The 20,516-nt window shown below is 41.6% G+C and overlaps 1 protein-coding gene across 1 annotated transcript; it reads left to right on the forward strand.

Annotated features, from left to right (window-relative positions):
* Window positions 1-804: 804 nt before the first annotated feature.
* Window positions 805-20,262, forward strand: CDO1 (cysteine dioxygenase type 1). Its single transcript, XM_020780045.3, has 5 exons — window positions 805-1,244; window positions 8,588-8,665; window positions 15,096-15,253; window positions 17,748-17,917; window positions 18,927-20,262. The coding sequence occupies exons 1-5, from the start codon at window positions 1,066-1,068 to the stop codon at window positions 18,954-18,956; spliced, it is 615 nt and encodes a 204-aa protein (XP_020635704.2). The 5' UTR covers window positions 805-1,065; the 3' UTR covers window positions 18,957-20,262.
* The last annotated feature ends 254 nt before the right edge of the window (window positions 20,263-20,516 follow it).

Consider the following 20,516-nt stretch of genomic DNA (forward strand, 5'->3'; position numbering starts at 1 on the left):
TCATTTATCCAGGGTCTGAAAATACTAAAATAAAAGTCCTAGAAATGTATATTTCTGGAAATGTAGTTACCGTAACTGGCCACGCAAGAGAGCCAATGTTATGCATAGCGTTTTTTAGAGTAACATTATTTCCATGGTGTCATGACCAGAACTGTCCACTAGAGAGAACCGAAGATCATGCTATGGAAACCTTTCTTTTTTTATAATAGCGTTCGCTACAATCGCTTTCTTCAGTGTCCGCTGAGGGGCTTGGAACCCATCCCCCAAGGATACGGGGCCCCATAGACAGCAGGTCATGGGAACAGCAGTGGCATACAACAAAGGCAGAATAGAAATGAGGTACGAAATGTACCACCGTTAATTTTTTCCCCGTCTGGTTCATTTCAGCACTTAGTCCGAATGTCTTTTTCCAGCACAAGAAAGGAAGAAAACTCCATCTTCGATGCCCAGGGAGGTGTGTGCTATAGGAGAAACAAGGGGTGTGTGTGTGTACTTCGCACAGTCTCCTCCGCACAGATTAAGGGCCTCCTGGTTGATCTGCTCTCTCAAATTACGTTTCATGTGTGCTTGCCTTTGTATCTTCCTCGGCCACTTCTTCCTCCCTCGGCAAAGAGTTCTGCTGCTACATCCCGGATCCCTTGTCCTTAGCTAAAGCCGCTGCCGAGCGCCCCGTCGACGAAAGCGAAGGAGAGGGAAGCAAGAACCCCGCGCGCGCCCCACCTTGGGAGAGGGCGGGCGGGGGGGGCTTCGCCAAGGGGGGATCTAGGGGGCGGGCCTAGGGGGCGGGGGCCGCCCTCCCTTTCGGTCTGCCGGTGGAAGCGGCGGCGAGCGCTAGAGAGACGCTCCGCGGTGCCTCCCTCTGCCTTCCTTCGCCACTTGGTACGTTCCCCCGCTTCACTCCAGGGGATAAATAGGGGCGAGCGCGGCGGCGGCGGCGCCTTGGTGGTCGGCGTTTCTGCGCGCGTGGAGGCGAGTCGTCGTCGTCGTCATCATCGTCGTCGTCGTCGTCTTCCCGAGCCCGAAGCCTTTCCCCGCGAGCGCGGAGGGCGAAGAAAGCCCGCATTGATGGATCTCCCCGTGCAGACTGAAGTGTGCAAAGCACAGACCTTGGGCGAGCTGATCGAGATCCTGCATCGGTTGTTTTCTGATGATAAAGTCAGCGTGGCCGAAATACAAACTTTAATGGAATCCTACGAGAGCAATCCGGAGGAGTGGACCAGATTCGCCCAGTTTGACCAGTTCAGGTAAAATTGGCGAGCGAGCCCAATCGGCGGGGTCGTCTGAACTCGCGCGCGCAGAAAGTTGATTGCTGTAGGAGAAAGCAGGTTCCGGGGCAGGGCGCCCCTTTAGGAATGAGGGGGTCAACTTAATACCCCGCAGGGTGTCTCCCCCCCTTTCTTTCTTTCTTTCTTTCTTTCTTTCTTTCTTTCTTTCTTTCTTTCTTTCTTTCTTTCTTTCTTTCTTTCTTTCTTTCTTTCTTTCTTTCTTTCTTTCTTTCTTTCTCTCTCTCTCTCTCTCACTCACTCACTCACTCACTCACTCACTCACTCACTCACTCAGACCGCTTTGGGCTTATCAGCCTTTCGGAGAACTGCAGTGATACCGGGAATTTCTGTTCTATCAAGAAAGCGGCTCCTTTTTGGTAGCTTAGAGACAGGTGATTTCGCCCTGAGCAACGGCTCTTTGTTGCTACTGTTCTTAAAGTTTGCGGAAAGAGGGCCGTTGGCTCGGCGGTTTCGGGCTCCGGGGCTCTTTAAAGAGGAACAACAGCGCGTCTCGGAGCCAGCTCGGGGCTCAGAAGCTCAAGCTCAGCGTCCGTAGAAAAGGTTCTGGCGAGACTCCAGGCTGGCAGCAGAAACCTTCCCTCCGCGCAGCAGGCTTTCCGGGGTACCAGCGATGTCTCCAAGTTCAGTTCAAGGTGCCCCTGCCCAGGCTCAGAGCAGGCACGGGAAGATCGGGTTCTTATCTCCTGATAAGAATTCTTTTGGGCTTTTGCCCTGCTTCAAAGACACTTGCCTTCCACCCTGTTTGTTCATAGGTTGTTTTTTTTAGGTGTCAGGTTTGGAGAGTTTCAAAAAGTGATTTCTTTGGTCTACACACTATCCAGCGGTTGTGCTGCCCATCTTCTTAGAGGGGATCAGGGGGTTGAATAGCCCCTTCAAATGTTGAAGATGTGTTAAATGTTTGTTTTTTGTTGCAATGGCAGGGTTTTTTTTAAATCCCAGCGATTTGTTTTCAGATGTGTTCTAGCTTGTGAGGAATGTATTTGCAATGGAATTTGGAGCAAGAACAATGATGTCTGTTGGAAAAAAACTGGAGATGCCTAAAAATAGCAAGCCAAAGAAGGAATAGCTCTGTTTTGGAAAGTGGCTTTAATGTGGGACCTGCTCTAAGTTTTATAAGCTTGTATCTCCCATTAATTACAGAACTGTAACCTTTTTTGTTTTTTTCTCAGAGGTCACATTGATAGGCCATACTGTTGAGTAATGGGTAGTTCCAAAATCTAAGCAGTGATTGGTGCTGTATAGCTGTGTCACTGCAAAAACGGCTGAATTCTCTCTGCAGTTCGATCTGCTGGACTGTAATCAGCAATCGTACTGTACTACTGCTCGGCAGTAGTATGTATGAAGAGAAGCTAGGATCTTATGTAGACACAAGCTCACGTGTGTTAACCCTATGGTGAGCTAGCACGGAAAAAGGTAAAACAGTTTTAGACTGCATAAACCATTGCATAGGGTCCAGGTCAGGGGAAGTAATAGCATCACTCTGTTCTGGGTGGGACAACACCTGGAGTGATGTCCAGTTCTTGGCACCACGAATTGAAGAAGGTATCAGCAAGCTGGAATGTATCCAGAAGAAGACAACCAAGATGGTAAAAAGTGGGGTTTATGAGGAACAGTTGAGCCAGTTGGGTATGTTTAGGCTTGGGAAGAGAAGATTGAGAGATGATACAATAACCATCTTCAAATATTTGAAAGGCCATCACGCAGCAGAGGGAGCAAGCTTGATTTCTGTAGCTCCAGAGATAGGACTTGAACTAATGGATTCAAATTAGAAGAAAAGAGAGTTAGACTAAACAATGGCACAAATTTCCTGACAGCAAAAACTGTTCAAGAGTAGAAAAGACTGCCTTGGAAACTTCCTCTGTCGGAACTTTTTCATTAGTTGGCTGATTGTCAGGGATGTTTTAGTTCTTAATTTCATGCATTGATTGCAGTTAGACTAGATGACCTATGAGGTCAGTTCCAACTCTGTACTGTACTTGCATAGAAAGGATTTCTGTAAGCAGGCTGAAAGTCGGCAGTGGGAATGCCATACAACCCAACAGAACAGCCTAAATGAGAGTGGGCGTAAGGGATTATTGCAGTAGTAAGACCTCACAGCCACCAGAAGCATTTCCCACCGTGAGAAGCATTTAGCTGACCAAATATTTTTAATTGGGATTTACCCAAGTGCATGGAATATAATAGCCACTTCCAGAAGCATACTTTATAGATAAAAGTTCATCCTGGTTTTCTCAGAGTTTGTCTCTTAGACAAAAAAATGGGCAAGTTATAAATATAATACAGTACAGAATGCATAATTCAACTCTTACTCCATCTTTCTAGCTGAATATGATGGAGGATGAGCTCAAATGACAAATAAACAACAACAGCATAATTAAACATTGTTATTCAGGGGCTGAAATCCTGTTGCATAGTGCGGTGAGTCGCACTAGAGAAGGGCCATGGAATCAGTGAGGATTTGGTCAGTGAACTCCTCTGTAAATTCCATTGATTCAGATAGGCCTACTCTAATTGTAACTCAGATGATCAACAACAAGAATGATAACGTATGGGTCTGGATGACCAAGTGACCATTTACACTTCTGTAGCCCTTAACTAATTGATGGGTAAAGCATTTGCAACATCTTGGTGCACAGCAAGAATAAAATTGCGCAGCAATTTACATAGCATGCTTAGTTTAGAGCAATTCTCCCTGGCATAGTGTCCCCAGATTTTCTTTGCCTCTACAACTCCAGTCATTCTTGCTTAGCATAGCCAAGGGTAAAGGGTATGACAGTGGAGATGGTGACTCTTATAGTTCAACACATTTGGAGGACACACGGTTGGGGCAAGTTTCAGTTATTCAAAGCAGTCATCACGTTACCTTGGTGTTGCTCATTATGGTAACTGAAGCTAATATTAATAGGCAGCCACAAAGATAACTGTGATCATCATGATTAATAATTGATCATTATCGTGGTGACTATATTAATAATAGTTAGAGATGGGCACAAACTACAGTTTGTCGTTTCAGTGTGGTTAGGCAGATTGGGCCCACAGGTGTTGCGTGGGCACCCTGGATTCCTTGCCCCACCTCCTCCTCTTGAGTGGGCACCCATGGGAGGAGATGGGGCAGGGAATCCAGGATGCTTGTGCAAGACCTGTGGGCCTGATCCATCTAACTGTGTGAAAGCATCAAACCGTGGTTTGTGCCCATCTCTAATAAATTATCTTTTGAACAATAGGTTTGCGGCGTGGGATGTGATCATGGCTGGCACTGAGCTACTTATGTGAAGCAATACACCAGTGTCTTTTATAACGCAAATTTCCAAACTGGTAGCCCACTAATGGTTTATTTACGTATTTATTTATTTACAATATTTATTAGCCGCACCATTACCAGTGGCTTCTAAATTTTGTAAATTTTGGTTACCAGAGGAGATGAAGTTAAATTCCAGAGGAGATGAAGGAATAGGTGATGTGTGGATTTTGCTGGATTGCGGCTTCCACCATTCACCATCAGTGGCTATGCTGCCTAGAGCTGATTTGTGTGGAGTTAGAGCTATCTTGCAGAATGCATCTGTGCTTCACAGATTCAGTAGTCTGCTGCCACTCTCTCCATCCTGTGGAGTTCTGGGGTTAGTGGTTTGATGAAATATTTAGAATTCTTCACTGTACACGTAGTTCAGAGCAGAACTATAGATCTCTCCAGCAGAGAATTCTACTTACAGGTGCAATTAGATGACAAGAAAGGATCACATCCGATCACACCAGAGACACTTTGCTGAGAGTGATCGCTTGTAAAGTGACCCTTCTGTTCATACAGGAATCATTCCAGCCCAGCAACCACCCACCCACCCAAAAAATGTCAAACTTAGGCATAGATCGATCGCCTGCCTGTTGTATGATGGGGAAGTGGCTTGCACCAGACCGTGCCACAGGTGGTCCAAAATGTGTATTGTTTCCCTGCCTGAGATCACTCTATGTCACTAAACTACAGATTCTGTAGGCTGGAGGCAAGGCAGTTAAAGTGGCATCAAGTGGTTAGCACTGCATTGTAGAGACACCCAGTTTCCTTTTCTTGGGCTGTTTACCTACTTGCAGCAAAACCCTTAAGACTGAACATGATCAGGATACGCAACTAGAAAAGCAGTTCCCGATAAAGCATCTGTTGTCAGCCACAGCTGAAACACAAAGCAGTTCTTATATTTAAATAATGTTGGCTGTGGAAAATAAGGAGGCAGATATTTTCTGTATTCTCTTAGGCTTGCCTGTGCTCTCTCAAATCACAGCTAAGAGTCATGTCCTCTTGTCCCTCCCACTCTTTCCTAGCATCTCTTGGCTCCTCCAAAGTGCCCCACAGTGAAGGAGGTTCAGAGGCAGAGAGCGGGCTGGGACTCAGTGGCCAATCACAGCCACCTTTGAACAATACCCCCAGAGGGTTGGGCCAATGAGAGCTGGCACGAGGGAAATGACCGGCTAAACCACTAAAAGCAAGCGGTGCTTGTTTTGTGCTTCACTCAAAACTGACTGAGAGACATTGGCTCGCTCGGAGGACAAGGACAAGCCGGGGGTGGGGCAGAAAGGAGAGGGGGAACTGCAGCCTGGGAGTCGCTGTCTCTGGGAAGGAAGAGTGCTAGGTCAACCAGCCTCTCCAGCTACCAAAGGATGAATAAAAGTGTATTCTATAGAAAGCTCTGCCCAGCTCTTAAATTAGGTTGCTGAAATCAAGGCAGGTTATGATAAACGTTTTTAAAAATCCCCAGATTCTCCACCACCAGCAGCAGGGAGGGTTCTTGGAGCTCCAGTCCAAAAGAGGAAACATTTTAAAAGCTTTGGACAGAACTAGATGCATGTGTAGGAAGATATCAAGACACACATTAATTCTGGAGTGAACTTAATTCCTAAATTGAGCAACTTCCTAACTGTTAGAGCAGTATGACAGTGGAACCAGTTACCTCAGGAGTTGGTGGGTGCTCCAACACTGGAGGCATTCAAGAAAAGCTTAGATAATCTCCTGGCAGATATGCTTTGATTGTATTCCTGCATTGAGCAGGGGGTTGGACTTGATGGCCTTGTAGGTCCCTTCCAACTTCAATTTTCTGTGATTCTAAGTGTTCAAGGCAGCTTATTTGCTCAGTTCTGTGTGTCTCCTCCCTCGAGCAACTATTCGACATGAGGTGCCCCATGCACATTCCCAGAGTGTTAACTTGTGTTACATAATGCTAGCTGATTAGATAAGAGAAACTTTTCCAGAGATAACAGGAAAATTCCAGTTTACAATCTTGCTTTCCTGTTTGGACTGCACACTAGCCCAAACCTGTAGCTGTGCACCTGCTCATATTTGAGACAAACCACTGTCCAGTAAAACTATTGTAGCAGTGTGTGCTTAACCACATAGGTTTAAAAGGTAGCCTTTGGTTTAAATGCATATTATTCTACCTGTCAACATTTTATCAAATAAATTCCTAATCTTGGATTCTTGCGCAGCACTTGCCCTTGGCGCTGTAATGTTGCAATCTTATTACTTACATGGGAGTAAGATGCAGTAAACTCAGTGGAGCTTACTTCTGGGCAAATACATATAAACACTGCCTGTTACACTTCATTTCATCTTACCTTGTGGCATAAATCCTTTGTAAAGCTGAGTCTTATAAAGAGCCTTTCTCTTTCATAGTTCTTGAAACCAGAACAATACCAATAATTACTGGCCAAAGGGATTTTCAGTCTTCTTCTTTTAGGTAGTAGACAGTTGTGCTGCATCACAAATGACTATGGAATTTTACAACAGAGGAAAATGATTTGATTTCTCCTCAGGGGCTGCGCTTTTATTTATTTTATTTATATAAAACTCTATTTCTACCCTACCTTCCTCCTTAAGCAGGACCCAAGGCAGGGTACATTGTTCAAATACTATATTTAAGGTTAAAAATAGTAAGGACACAAATACTACAAAGGTTCAAACAAATACCACAGTGAAAAATGGTAAAAAGAAGAAACATCAAAACACATTCAAAGACGTAAAGCAGAACAATCCTTTTTAAAAAATCCCACTCAGTCCCCAATCACTGATGGAAAGTTTGCCTGAAAAGAAAGGTATTTGGGTGCTTGCAGAAGGACAGCAAAGATGGGACCAGCCTGGCCTCCTGTGGGAGGGAGTTCCAGAATCTGGGAGCAGCAACAGAGAAGGCCCTCTGCCGTGTCCCCATTAGACACACCTGTGAAGGTGGTGGGACTAAAAGAAAGACCTCTCCTGATAATCTTAACACCCGGGCAGATTCATAGTGGGAGATGCAACCTTGAGATAGCTCAGACCCCAGACTGTTTAGGGCTTTAGAGTTTAGGACCAGTATTTTGAATTGTACCTGGAAACAGATTGGCAGCCAGTGGAGCTGCCATATCAAGGGGTTATATCATCCCTGTGACCAGCCCTGTGACCAGGTAGCTAACTATTTCAATATGAAGTAAGTACTAAGTACTCAGTGACTGATCCTGTTGCACCGCTGCTCTGGGACAACAGGAATGATGTCACCGGGAGTGGAAGATGGTCACAAATTAAAGGCTTATTTTTGCAAGTTTGAAGTGTGAATGATCCATACACAATGCGACAAAGTCACATGCTCCTCAAAATTACAAAATGAAGTCTTTGATCAGAAATAATATTATTGCTTATGACATCATTCCCATTATGCAGGCAGAGCGGGCCCAACAGGATTTCAGCCTCTCTGTGTGTGTGAGTGTGTGTGCGTGTATGTGTGTAAAAATGAAGAAACGTAAATCTGCTAACTATGGGATTAAACTCTTGAATCTAAATCCAATTGCTTGGTTTAGCTAGAGTAGATCCACTAAATGACTTGCTAATGGAAATCTCATAGATTCAGTGGGTCTCATCATCATCATCTTAGAACTGCAAAGCTAAAAAGGGCCGTTTGGATCATTGAGTCCAGGAGGAGGCTCAGTGGGGGATCGAACTCCAAAGCTCTGGGGTGAGTTTGTGGGAGTCAGTTTCTGGACATTGATCTTCATAAATCCACAGTTGGCAGGATAAAGCAAGACAATGTTGTGCGACACAAGGTGATACAAATGGCACTTGTATCAGGCCCCACTGTGTGTGTTGTCAGGGATAAGATGGAAGTTTCAAAATGATTGATACCACTCTCTTTTCATTTTTTAGAATATATTATTTAAGAGTAATTCATTCATTTATTTTTATTTATCTTCCATGTTTCTCTTCATGAAGGGGCTCAGTGTTGTTGATATGTCTTAAAATGTGTTTTTCCTAATGGAACTTTAAAAGAATACCCTTCTTTTTATTGTTTCAGATACACAAGAAATCTTGTTGATAAAGGAAATGGAAAGTTCAACCTCATGATCTTATGCTGGGGAGAAGGTCATGGCAGGTTTGTGGCTAGAAATACACATATATTTATAAATATATATCTAAAGGCATACCTGAAACCACAGCATGCTGCATTTGTATCAGTTTGACTGAGTGCTGTATGGAAATGGGTCATATTTATAAAAAATTATAAATTAAACAATAATTTAGAAATTATTTCTTTAAGAAGTATGACTTTTATCCAGTGTTTTATCTGGAGTAGCCACTTCTTTTATTCTATAGTTTTCAAATTTTAGTATATTTTATTATTTGTTTTAGAGCTGGTCTACGTGAGCTGTTTTGGAGCAGGCTGTTGCAGGCTAAATAGGGTCACCTGAGGTTGGGTAGAGGTCCAGTATGGTGTTTGATGTGGTCCTTGCATCCAAATGGCATGACAGACCTCAAGTGACCCTATTTGGTCTGGTACCTTCCCACTTATAATTTAAAATATCATGAAGTGGCTTAAGAAGAGAGAGATACTTCAGGATATTGGAAAATCAAACAATTCCTCTGCTCCTCCATGGAAGGGTAGAGGACGTAATTTTTTAAAAACTCTATTAGGCCAGCACAGGCGCACTTGCATCACTTGCAAATTTTTAAAAAATTGAAAACTTTCTCCTGTAAGTTGGAGGAGACAGGAAGGGGCAATAAGGGGCATTTCCCCCTTTTCTTTAACTTGTCTTAAAGAAAAGATGGTTGAGAACCTGCCCGCAGCTGCTGATACAGCGCATCAGCATTTCCCTAACAAAGTCTTTTAAAAATTACTTTCTCCACAGACAAGTAGAGGAAATGTTACATTGACAATTTCCTAAAGTGGCTCTCTTCTTACACGATATGTAAAATTGACAACATAAGGATCCTTGACAGTCAAAAGCTCACTTTGATTCACACACACCGGAAGTAACCCAAAATGGAGCGGTTCTACCCACACCTAAAAAGCTGAAGCCCCTGACAGAGACACAGAAAGGTTTAGATAGTAATGCTCTGGGGATGGGCTGGCTTGCTTCAGCAATTATGTCATGTGATTGCTGGAAATAGGAGTGTATCAGCATATCCCTGTCACAGATGAAACAGTGGGCAAAATGCACTCTTAATTACTGCTAGTTTCTCTGAGCAATGTGTAACCACCAGAAGGATGGGTTGCACTTTTGTAAATAATATAACAAATACAAATGTTTATCTACCTGTTCTTGATTTTTGTGGCCAAGCAATGTACAAGCTTTCTTGAGGAGTACTGTTTGTTTTGTGGGAGCTGATAACAGCTACACATAATGTGGTACCTGTTTACTTTTCCACGCTCAGCTCATATACTTATAGCAGATAAGGAGGTGGGGGAAGGAGTGTCATCAGTATGCTCTCACTGGAAAGGAAGTTATCTCTGTAGCTTTCCCCTGGAAGTATTAACTAATTCTGGGGAAATAGGACTTGTAAGAAGACCTTGGTGCTATTCATAATGACAAGCAAATAGCTTGAAATTGCACCCTGATGATAGAGAGGGATTGCAAGCAGCAGTGCCAGTATGCAGCCTTCTGTGGCTAGCAAGAAAAGATGTGTCTGTCTTTGATTTCTAAAAGTCAGGAAAGATGCAGACCTCTCTTCTATCTTATCTAGTTCCGCATTCTCTGAACATGGTAACTGCCCGAGCAAATGTCTCTGGAAAGCTTGTACATCTGACTTGAGTGATGTGCAGGCTTTGTGGAGTGATGTACACCTTCCCATTCATGATACTAATCAGATATACAGAGGCCAACTTCCTCTGCTATAGCCAGGTTCCTTCCAATAGTCACAGAGCTATCAACAAGTAAGCAACAGTAATGCACTGTTCTAATCTCCTCACAGGAGTTGGACTCTGATCTTATGCAAGGCTTTTCCTGTTCAGTGGGACAATCTGTGTGGTGGAAATTGGTGAATCATCAGGGAATAGCCACTGAAAAGGAGGCTGGGCTTGTGTTATACATATACAGTGGTGCCTCGCAAGACGATTGTCTCGCGGGACGATTAATCTGCAAGATTATTAGTTTTTGCGATCTGCTGTTGCGCTCCGAAAGACAGTTTTTCCTATGGATGATTTTCGCAAGACGATGTTTGGGTCTATGCTTCGCAAGATGATTTTTTAAAGAGATGCTTTTTCGTAAGACAATGTTTTTCTATGATATTTTAAAAGTTTTTTTATTTGACTTTGTTCTGACTTTTTTTTGCCCATAGAAATACATTAATTAGATCTCAATGCATTTCTATGGGAAACCGCGTTTCGCAAGACAATGTTTTCACAAGACAACATTTTTCGCGGAATGAATTAACATCATCTTGCAAGGCACCATTGTACAAATGTGCATGCACACCTCTGCATATACTGAAAGAGATATTGATTAGGCGGAGCTTCTCAGCATCATCTCTGAGAATGGCAAGTACGGTACATCTTTCTCTGGATGATTCCTCTTGGCCCATCCTTTACATGAACTGTCAGCTGAGGAACATATATTTTCCTCAGTAGTTTAATTCTTTTAAATGCATTGTGTCCTTTTAAGACATCTAAAAACAGGGAGGAGGTGACTTTGGGTTTAGGACAAAAGCCAGCTGATTATTCCTCTGCGCAGCCCTGTTTGACAAGGAGGGATTTGTGATTTACACAAGGCCGGCCAGTCAGTAGGAATGAGATTTTCTGATAACTGAGATTACAGATCCCATATTTCTCCATTCAAGGGGTTCTTCCTGACAGTCAGATATCATACAGACGACTAAATGTAGCTCACCTGGGAGCTTTCTTTCTGAACAGGAAGCTAGGCAGAGTTAGGCCTAACTCAGCCACAGAGCCTTCCAGGTGAGGCCTTTCTCCCAGGTGAGCCACATTTATAAAATATCTGTCTCCGAGGTAGAACTCCTAGAATGGAGAAGTATGGGATTTGTAGTCACGTTCAAATTGAATTCTGGATGCAAACTACCTTATCCAGAGACTAGAAGGGGAAGCCATTGCATGTGTATCCAAAATGCTGTGCATGCACCTTCACCGCACATTCTCCACTAAAATTATGTATGTCTGCACAAACAGCACATGATGATGATGCATGTGTCCACTGAGCTGCTAACATATTTTCCCCCAATTAATTCATTTGTACACATATATCCTATGACTATAGCCTGGTGCATTTCCCTCAACAGCTGAGAACTATATTGAGATTAGTAACCTGTCATTATGTAATCCAAATATATTTCTATTGTCTTCATAGGTTATGCATTTATGGAGCTGATAGCTTTTCTAGTTTTGTTGTCGTTTTTGTTGTTATAAACTACATAAATGCTGAAGTCCTATTCATGCAACGATGCCTCTGGAAAGTCTATACAGTCATGTGAAAAAGAAAGTACACCTCTTTGAAATCTATGGCTTTACATATCAGGACATAATAAAAATTGTCAGGTTCTTAGCAATCTGAAGATTAGGTAAATTTTCGGCAGCTGCCCCCAGACTATGGAATGCCCTCCCGACTGAGATTCGTCTGGCGCCGACGCTGATGACATTTTGGCGCCAGGTCAAAACCTTCCTGTTCCAGAAGGCTTTTAGTTGAAATAATATTAGCTGTGGGTCTGATGGCTATTTATATATATATTTTAATTGTATTTTAATTGTTTTTTATTTTAAATGTTGTAAGCCACCCAGAGACCTTTGGGTAGTGTGGGCGGCATATAAATTAAATTAAATTAAAATAAATAAATAAATACAACCTCAGATGATCAACAACACATGAGATCTTACATTGTGTCATGATTTATTTAACAAAAATAAAACCAAAATGGAGAAGCTGTGTGTGGAAAACTAAGTACACCTTATGAATCAAGAGCCTTTAATTCGAAGAGGGTGTACTTTCTATTCTCAAGACTGTACATATGGCTTGAGTACAATAGCACCTTCTCCTTATGCTGTTGTAGTTGCACAAGTGGAACTTCATCCATAAAATCTGCATGTCGTGTTATTTTCAGCCTCTACAGAACAGAGCTCTTAAAGTGTAAATCCCCTCTATTAGAGCAAGCTGCTGCACTTGGTGGCTTTCTTCATTGTATTTCTTGTACAATGGTAGCAGTTTTTTCATTGCTCTGAACACTCCGTGTGATAGTTCTAGGATCATTCTGCTGCCTTTGTCTTTAAAATAGTATCTGTGAGGTGACAGGGATTTTAACTCTCTCTTTTTTGATACAAAATCAGTGACTTGAACCCATTAATATCTGTTCCAAAAATCCTTGGTAATTCTGCAGAACAGAGAGCATCCATTCTTTGCGTTCAGTAGTTTCTCTGCTACTGGAAAATTAGAGATTGTTTTTCATCAGGGAAAGAAATGTGTGCTGAACTGCATCTGGCACCAATTCTGATCACACAGATCCTTGCTCTGTGCCCTTGTGATATGATGCTTAAAGGCTCTAAGGACTGCGAGAGGTGAGATTCTTCTCACTCTACAGTTCATTCCTTCAGTTAAATAAGAGATGAATAAAACTCTGCCTTCTTTTTTGTTATTTGGTTTATGAATGATAATATGGCTTGTTGCAACAAACTGTGCTTTAAGATAATCAGAATTGCTAATTTAATCATAGAAAGAAACTATGTTTAGTTTAAGCAAAGGATGGGCAACTTCCAGACATTCTAGCACTGTATCTGCCTGCCTTACGCCCTAGAGGGCTACCCCAACTCTACCTCCATGCATAAAAATATTTTATTGTGTTCCCTCCCCCCCCATCAGTAGAGCCTTTTGGAGGGGGAGGGGTTGTGTGGTTTTGCTCTAATCCCCCTCGCCATGACCTGATCGAGACCTATATGGACCGTGAAAAATGTTTTGAAAAAGCCTGTGTCCTTGATTGGTGCCTAAAGCAGATGGAGTGAAGACTGAAAAAGACCTAAGGGGGCTGGGACACTTGTTTTTAAATTGAGGGGCACGAGAGACTTGGTAGCCACACTTTGCTCGTCTCTGCTTTAAGCTGCAAAGTGGACGCTTTCAGTCTCCTTTTTGCTGCCATACCAGAGGAGACAGAGGAAGCCATGTGAGCTAAAAGCCCATTTCCATACTTTGGTTTGGCACAGCAATCCTCATTTGCCCATTTTTAGTTCAGTTTCATTTCAGTCCACTTTCTCTGCTGAACAGCATTTGTAGCTCCTGCCAAGTATGTTGTGGTTTGAAACTTTAGATGAGCTGCTGCTTTTAAAATAAAAGACTTGCAGCTTGTTCTCATTCATTGCACAAGCAGGACCAAATAGCCAAGGATTCCACTGGAGCTGCGTGGGAAGCAACTACGTGGCATTTCTTTCAGCTGCAAAATATTGTTAACAAACAAACAAACAAAAAACCACTGGCGCATATACTTTCATCAGAAAATGAGCAATCCCTTCTAAATCTGTTACTCCCCCTCCCCTGTGGACATCTGAAATGTGAAGTTAATCTATGGAGTGTGTTGCTTCTTTGCTAGAGGTATGAATTCCAAAGCCAAATACTTTCAGAAATAAAGCATCAGTTGCCATTTTGAACAGAATTAAGGTCAGGGGGAGACTATGCAGGAGCATAAAACTTTCAAAATAAATTTTTTGGCAAGTATCAAGCAGACTGAATTCAATGCTCATGATACCCTCAAGCAATCTCTGCCAGTTCTAGTGATGGTTGTGAACTAGTAGCACAGTACTAGCCAGCTACCTTCCCCATTTTCCACCCAAAATGACATACTCAGACTTCTTCCTTCCTTCCTTCCTTCCTTCCTTCCTTCCTTCCTTCCTTCCTTCCATGCTTTCAATTCTCTAGCACAACTGCATATCATTGCTCTTCCTTCAATGCACTTTGGTGCATTTATAACACAAAATTTGGTACATACAGATATGGCATGGAGCTGGAGCAAAAGGATTGGCAATGGACGTGCATCATCTGAACTTGAAAAACGTTTTCGATACAAATGAGGGAAAGCAAGATGACATTTCACTTGTGTGAACACACCCTAACTCTGTCTTGCCTTTAAGATATTGTGCTAATGATTAATTGAACTTTCCAGGACTTTTATCACAGCTGACATCATAGGTGAAAAAGGAAGACCTAAAACTTGCAATCTACATATCAAACAAGCAGCTATAAAAGACAAGAGTAAAGAATAGTTTTAGCAGAGGTAGTCAAGTTAGTTTGTGCTAGCATATCAGGCAAAAACAAAAGAAAAATAAAGAAGATAAACATGTGGCAATTTACAGACAAATTGTTATATTTAATCCACTTTCTGAGACCATCTGCTAATCCACAACAATCATCACTAGAACTGGAAAAGATTAGGGAAGACTTCTTTTTGGGCTCACCTGGCTATCATTGCCCACAGTGGTTCAGACAGTCTGTCACAAGTATTGGAGTTCAATGGCCAGCATTAGGCTTCTAGTGCGTATTCTGTAAGGCATTCAAACTACTAACTTCCTGTATTTTTTATCTTTTCTGTATATATAGTAGCATCCATGATCACACAGATTCACATTGCTTTATGAAGATACTTCAAGGAAATTTAAAAGAAACACTATTTGAATGGCCTGGTAAAAAAGGGGCTGGAGCAATGGTAAAGAAATCAGAAAGGGTTTTGAGAGAAAATCAGTGTGCTTATATTAATGGTAAGTCCTTTTGTTATGGTGTTTCATATATTCCAAAATTTATAAAACTTGGAAGTTTACACTTTCACCTCTTAGACTTAAATATTAGTGCTGAGATTATTGATATGTTTTAGTTTTTTTAAAAAAATATATATATAGGCATATGAGACCTTTTCTGTAAATTGTAAATTCACCCCTTTTTACCTTTTCTGTTTCTCTCCTAGCACATTTGACTTCTCTGTTATAAGTAGGATTGTTAACTGCAAGCCAGGCAAATGTCAAGAGTTGGCATGATTGGACATTGTTTTGGCTCCTGTACCTCACTTTCATAAGCCTCTAATTCTTCTTTAATGTCAAAACGGCACTTAGAAAATCGCCCTAAGTTGAACTTAATGGATTGTTTTGAGTTGTTGCAAAACCTTGTGTGCCAGTTGATTTTTTTTATTTAATGTTCTTGCTTTATTTCCTTGTGGAAAGAACTAAGAGTTCAGTTTCTGTCATACTAGAATCTCTGCCATGTTTTCATGCCAAGGCATCCCAGTTTGGAAAGGAATCAAAAAATAAACATTGCGTGTGCACAAATGAATGTGAACATTATTGCCTCTAAAGCCATTTTTAATCCCTTTAACTTTGGCTACAGATGTTATCCACATTCTGGTAAACTCCCAGCTCATCTGGTACAGTGCATTTTATGTGGGCTTGCCTTTTGAAAACAGTACAAAATCAACGGTTGGTCAAGCACAGGGATGAACTGGGAGTTTCAACTATATCATGCCGACACGTTGTCAAGCATGCTATCTCCCAGTCCAGTTTGACTCCCACTTTACAACAGAACTTGGGAACTGATATTTAAAAAGTAAAATATTACTTTTATAGTGCTTAGAAGGCAACCCATTATAGTTGAAAACATATCTTGTTATGTTATGCTACTCATTGCCTTTTACTTATTTTTCCTGTTGGTGTCTTTGTGAAAAGAAAAAAAAGGATTGATAAAGAAAATGGCATGAAACTTGAAAAGTTCCTGTCAGAATGGTTAGCATGAATGCTATTGGTGATTTATACAGGTGTAAATGAAATTATATAAGCCCTGGAAGCTACTAATTGATACTTGCTACTAATTGACAATGTGCTGGTTGTCTACCTGGTCACATGCCTGATTGTACAACAGGAAGGTGACTGGTATCGTGTTAATTTGGATAATTCATTTCTGCATCTTGTGTGATTTCACTTGTGCATACACATACAAATCACCAAGAAGATTCCAGCCAGTGCCTTTAAAAGTCCCTTAAAATGCTCATCAGAAATGTTTAAAAGGAACTTGAAAATATTACTCATTGCAACAGTAAAGTAATTTTGATCCTGTGGGTGATGGGAATTGTAGTTCAATGCAACTGGAGGATGACAGGTTGGGAAGGGCTGCCTTGGCAGCTTGAAAGATATGTTACTTGAAAGACTGCCTTCTTTTGCATATACCTACCTGACCATTAAACTCTTCATCAGGGATTCTCTTCTAAGTGTCCCTACCAGAAAAAATGAAGCCAACAACTATTAGACAGAGAGATCTTTCTTGGTGGCAACACTAGCTATGGGACGTGGTGGCGCTGCGGGCTAAACCGCAGAAGCCTTTGTGTGCTGCAGGGTCAGAAGACCAGCAGTCGTAAGATTGAATCCCCGTGACGGAGTGAGCTCCCGTCGCTTTGTCCCAGCACCTTGCCAACCAAGCAGTTTGAAAGCATGTAAATGCGAGTAGATAAATAGGTACCACCTCGGTGGGAAGGTAAACAACGTTCCGGGTCTAAGTTGTGCTGGCCACGTGACAACGGAAACTGTCTTCGGACAAACGCTGGCTCTACGACTTGGAAACGGGGATGAGCACCGCCCCCTAGAGTCGAACACGACTGACTAAAATGTCAAGGGGAACCTTTATCTTTACCTAGCTATGGAATTGTTTCCTAAGAGGAATTTACCTCCTGCCATCTTTATGCTCTTTGTTGGCACCAGGTGAATACCCTTCTGCTTGCCAGACATTTTAAAGGAACTGTTCTCCCCCCCCCCCCCCAAAAAAATCTGGAACTCTTTTGTTTCATATTTTTATAATTTTAAAACATTATTTATATTATTGCTTATTTGCTTTCCTCCCAGAAATAACAGTTTGTAATGCTACTCTTTATAAACTAGAATGTTGTTGTTTATTTATTTATAATTATCTGTGCCACCTAAACAACATATGTTATGGGCTGACTGTAAAAAATGCAGTGTACATGAAATAAATAAAAAAATCTTTACACTGAAATAAAGAAAGCTGCCACCCTGAAAAAGAGGAAGCAAGCAAGAGGTACTGTTGGTACCGGGTAGTGTTGATGAGCACCACTAGAATGAAGAGAGAGGAATATGAAATGGCACAACTGGATTTCTGAGGAAAGCTAGCCATTTAGATAATTTAGAATGAAATGGCAGTGTTAGAATTTGACTTGTATGGTACATAATCTGTGCTCCTATGTGCTGTGTTGTGTAGACTCCATCGGCTTGCATCGTGTGGAGAACCCAAGCCATACAGAAACTGCTGTCAGCCTCCATTTGTACAGCCCACCTTTTGAAGCCTGCCATACCTTTGACCAAAGAACTGGGCACAAGCAAAAAGTGCAAATGACATTCTACAGTCAGTTTGGAGAAAGGACTCCATATGTAAGTAAAAGGAATTGTATTCTGCCTCTGTCCTTTAGCTTTAACTACAAGACTTCTGTGCCAAAGAGCTGGGCCTGAATCCAGTTTTTCATCAGCTGAGCCTTTCTTACCCAAATACAAAGCAATTGTCATGGTGGTATCCTTCCAGATTGCTAGCCTACATGAAAAAGAAAGAATACAAATCTGCTAACCACAGTTATTTCGCTGCAACGCGTTAAAAGTCTGGCTGAAATATTCTTCATGTCTTAATTGTCCTTGGAAAGGGGCGTGAATTAATGAAACATTGCAATTTGTATAGTGCCCTGTCTTCATTTCTGGAAGGGTTGTGTCATATGATGCTGATGAATGTGTTAAACTAACAGTTGTGTTGACATTTTTAATCAGTTTTTAAATAAAAGCCTTCAAAGCAGCAATTTTATGAACCTGCTTGAGTACCTTATCTTTCCAACTGTCAAACTGCTATTGCTATCAGCAGATATCTCCCAAAGGTTAGACAGAATTTGCTTCCCTGAATTTTCTGCCCAGTGGCTCTAGCCATGTCTTCTGGAGCACCAGAAAACATGCCTGACTTCCTGAGAGGCCCTTTTTCGGCTTTTGAAGTGGCTGCTGGTAAACTGGGCAAGGAACTTTAGTTTGCCTTAACTCTTTTGTGCTCTATGGATAGCAGGTCTTGCATTCGTTCTGCTCTGTTCCGAAATCATTTTATAGATCCTGCTTGTGTTATATCATTTGTAATCCCCCTGGAAGTGCTGGACCAACAAGTCCCCGTTAGTACATTCAGCAATTTAAGAGAAGAAAATTCCAAACCCTTCTCTCCCTCAGCTATGTATGACAAAGGTTTGGATTGCATGACCAATTAATCATCAGAGAATTCTTGAGTGAAAGTCATGAAAACAGATCACTTATCTTTATGTCATTCGTGTGATTTGTTTCCATTTTGTTCTACAGATATATTTGTAGTAATAATGGGAATGTCCTGATATTTAAAATTGTCTCTCTTTTTCCCTAGGCAGCTTCAATTTCACAAGAGAACAACTGAGAAGCCCAAAGGCTACTGGTTTTTATTCTTTCAAATGGGACCAGATGGATTGTACGGTCAGTGTCAGATAGGCAAGGGAGTTTCAGATTTTTTTTTTCCACTTCAACTACCACACCATGAGGATTTCCTCCAGCTAGAATAAAAAATCCAGGTCCTTAGAGGAGTGTCAGTACCCACTGAGGCCCAACATGTGCTTCTTTGCAGCCATGACAAAAGGAAAGAAGAGGTGGGACTTGCTAAGCCCCATGGGAACAAGGGGCGGTGCACTTAGTTTTGGGGAGTCACAGTGTACTGAACCTAATGAGCAGAGAGACTACCAATCCCACAACCCTTTGTAGTTCCCATGGAATTTAGCAGCTCCAATTTACTCTAGCCTTTTGCAATGGCTGCAGAGACAAACATGATGGGCCTCAGATATGTCTACTCATACTCCTCTGAGGACTTGGAAGTTGTTGGCTACTGGTGCCAGAATTTTAGCTGGGGGAAATTCCTTGTAAATTGTAGTTGTGGTGAAACAAAATCTGAAATCTCAATGTCTAGTGCTGGAATCATGGTATGTCTGAGTAATCTTTGCTTAAGACTACCTGCCATAGGAATCTCCATGATTATGTAGTTATGAATGATTTCTTGTTGTTGTTGTTTGTTGTTTGTTGTTGTTGTTGTTGTTTTGAATAGTAAAGCAAGGAGTCCCTGGGACTGCTACAGAATTGAGATGATTCTCATGTCCTTTTGTTGGATTTTTTGCTTCTTATGAATTCCACATTTGAGATTAGAGACAGAGAAATTCATCATTTGTTCTTTGTGACTTGATTCTTAGCAGCTGTGTCTCTATGAATGTATGCCAGTATAACTCCTTGTTAGCCTCTGGTTAGCATATTTTCTTTCAAAGCACAGTTGAGCAAATTGTGGCTCTCTAGATATTGCTTGACTGCATCTCCCATCAGCCCTAGCCAATATAAAGCAATGGTGAGGGCTAAAGGCCGTTGCAGTCCAATATCCAGAGGGCCAAATTTTATCCACCCCAAAGCTAGGGTGTATAAAAGCCTTGTTTTAGCATGACCTTCATGATCTGTTGCAACTTCTAAATACTTTGTGTATTTTTAAATCTCATGTTCAATACTATTTTTTTAAATAGGAGTAATAACAAATTTCATGTCTGATGTTTTTGTGTTGGAGAAAAAGTCTGTAGACATTGTTAATGATGTTATATCATTAACAACATCATGGTTGTTTTTAAGGTAGGTTGTATTGTCAGGATTTACCCAATAACCTGATTAAAATCTAATTTTGGAACAAATTTCAAAAATGTGTTTTTCTCTTTCTTTATACAGTTTATACTAATCTGATAAATTGTGTTGTCTCATTAATGTTTATCCCTGGCAAGTGCAAGAGGCTGGGAAATAAAGTACAGTACAATGGCCAAAATCATGTTTGGTGGGTTCTGCCTTTTGTATAGAATTGCTGCTTAACACTGAGACTTCAATTTTGCAGACCAAGGTTGTGGTGTTGGCCGCATGGAGTATGCCTCAAAAAGCTCAGTAAGGCTTACTTTTGACTAAA

This window comes from Pogona vitticeps, chromosome 2 (genome assembly GCF_051106095.1).
Source record: "Pogona vitticeps strain Pit_001003342236 chromosome 2, PviZW2.1, whole genome shotgun sequence".
In the NCBI taxonomy this organism is placed as follows: Eukaryota; Metazoa; Chordata; class Lepidosauria; order Squamata; family Agamidae; genus Pogona; species Pogona vitticeps.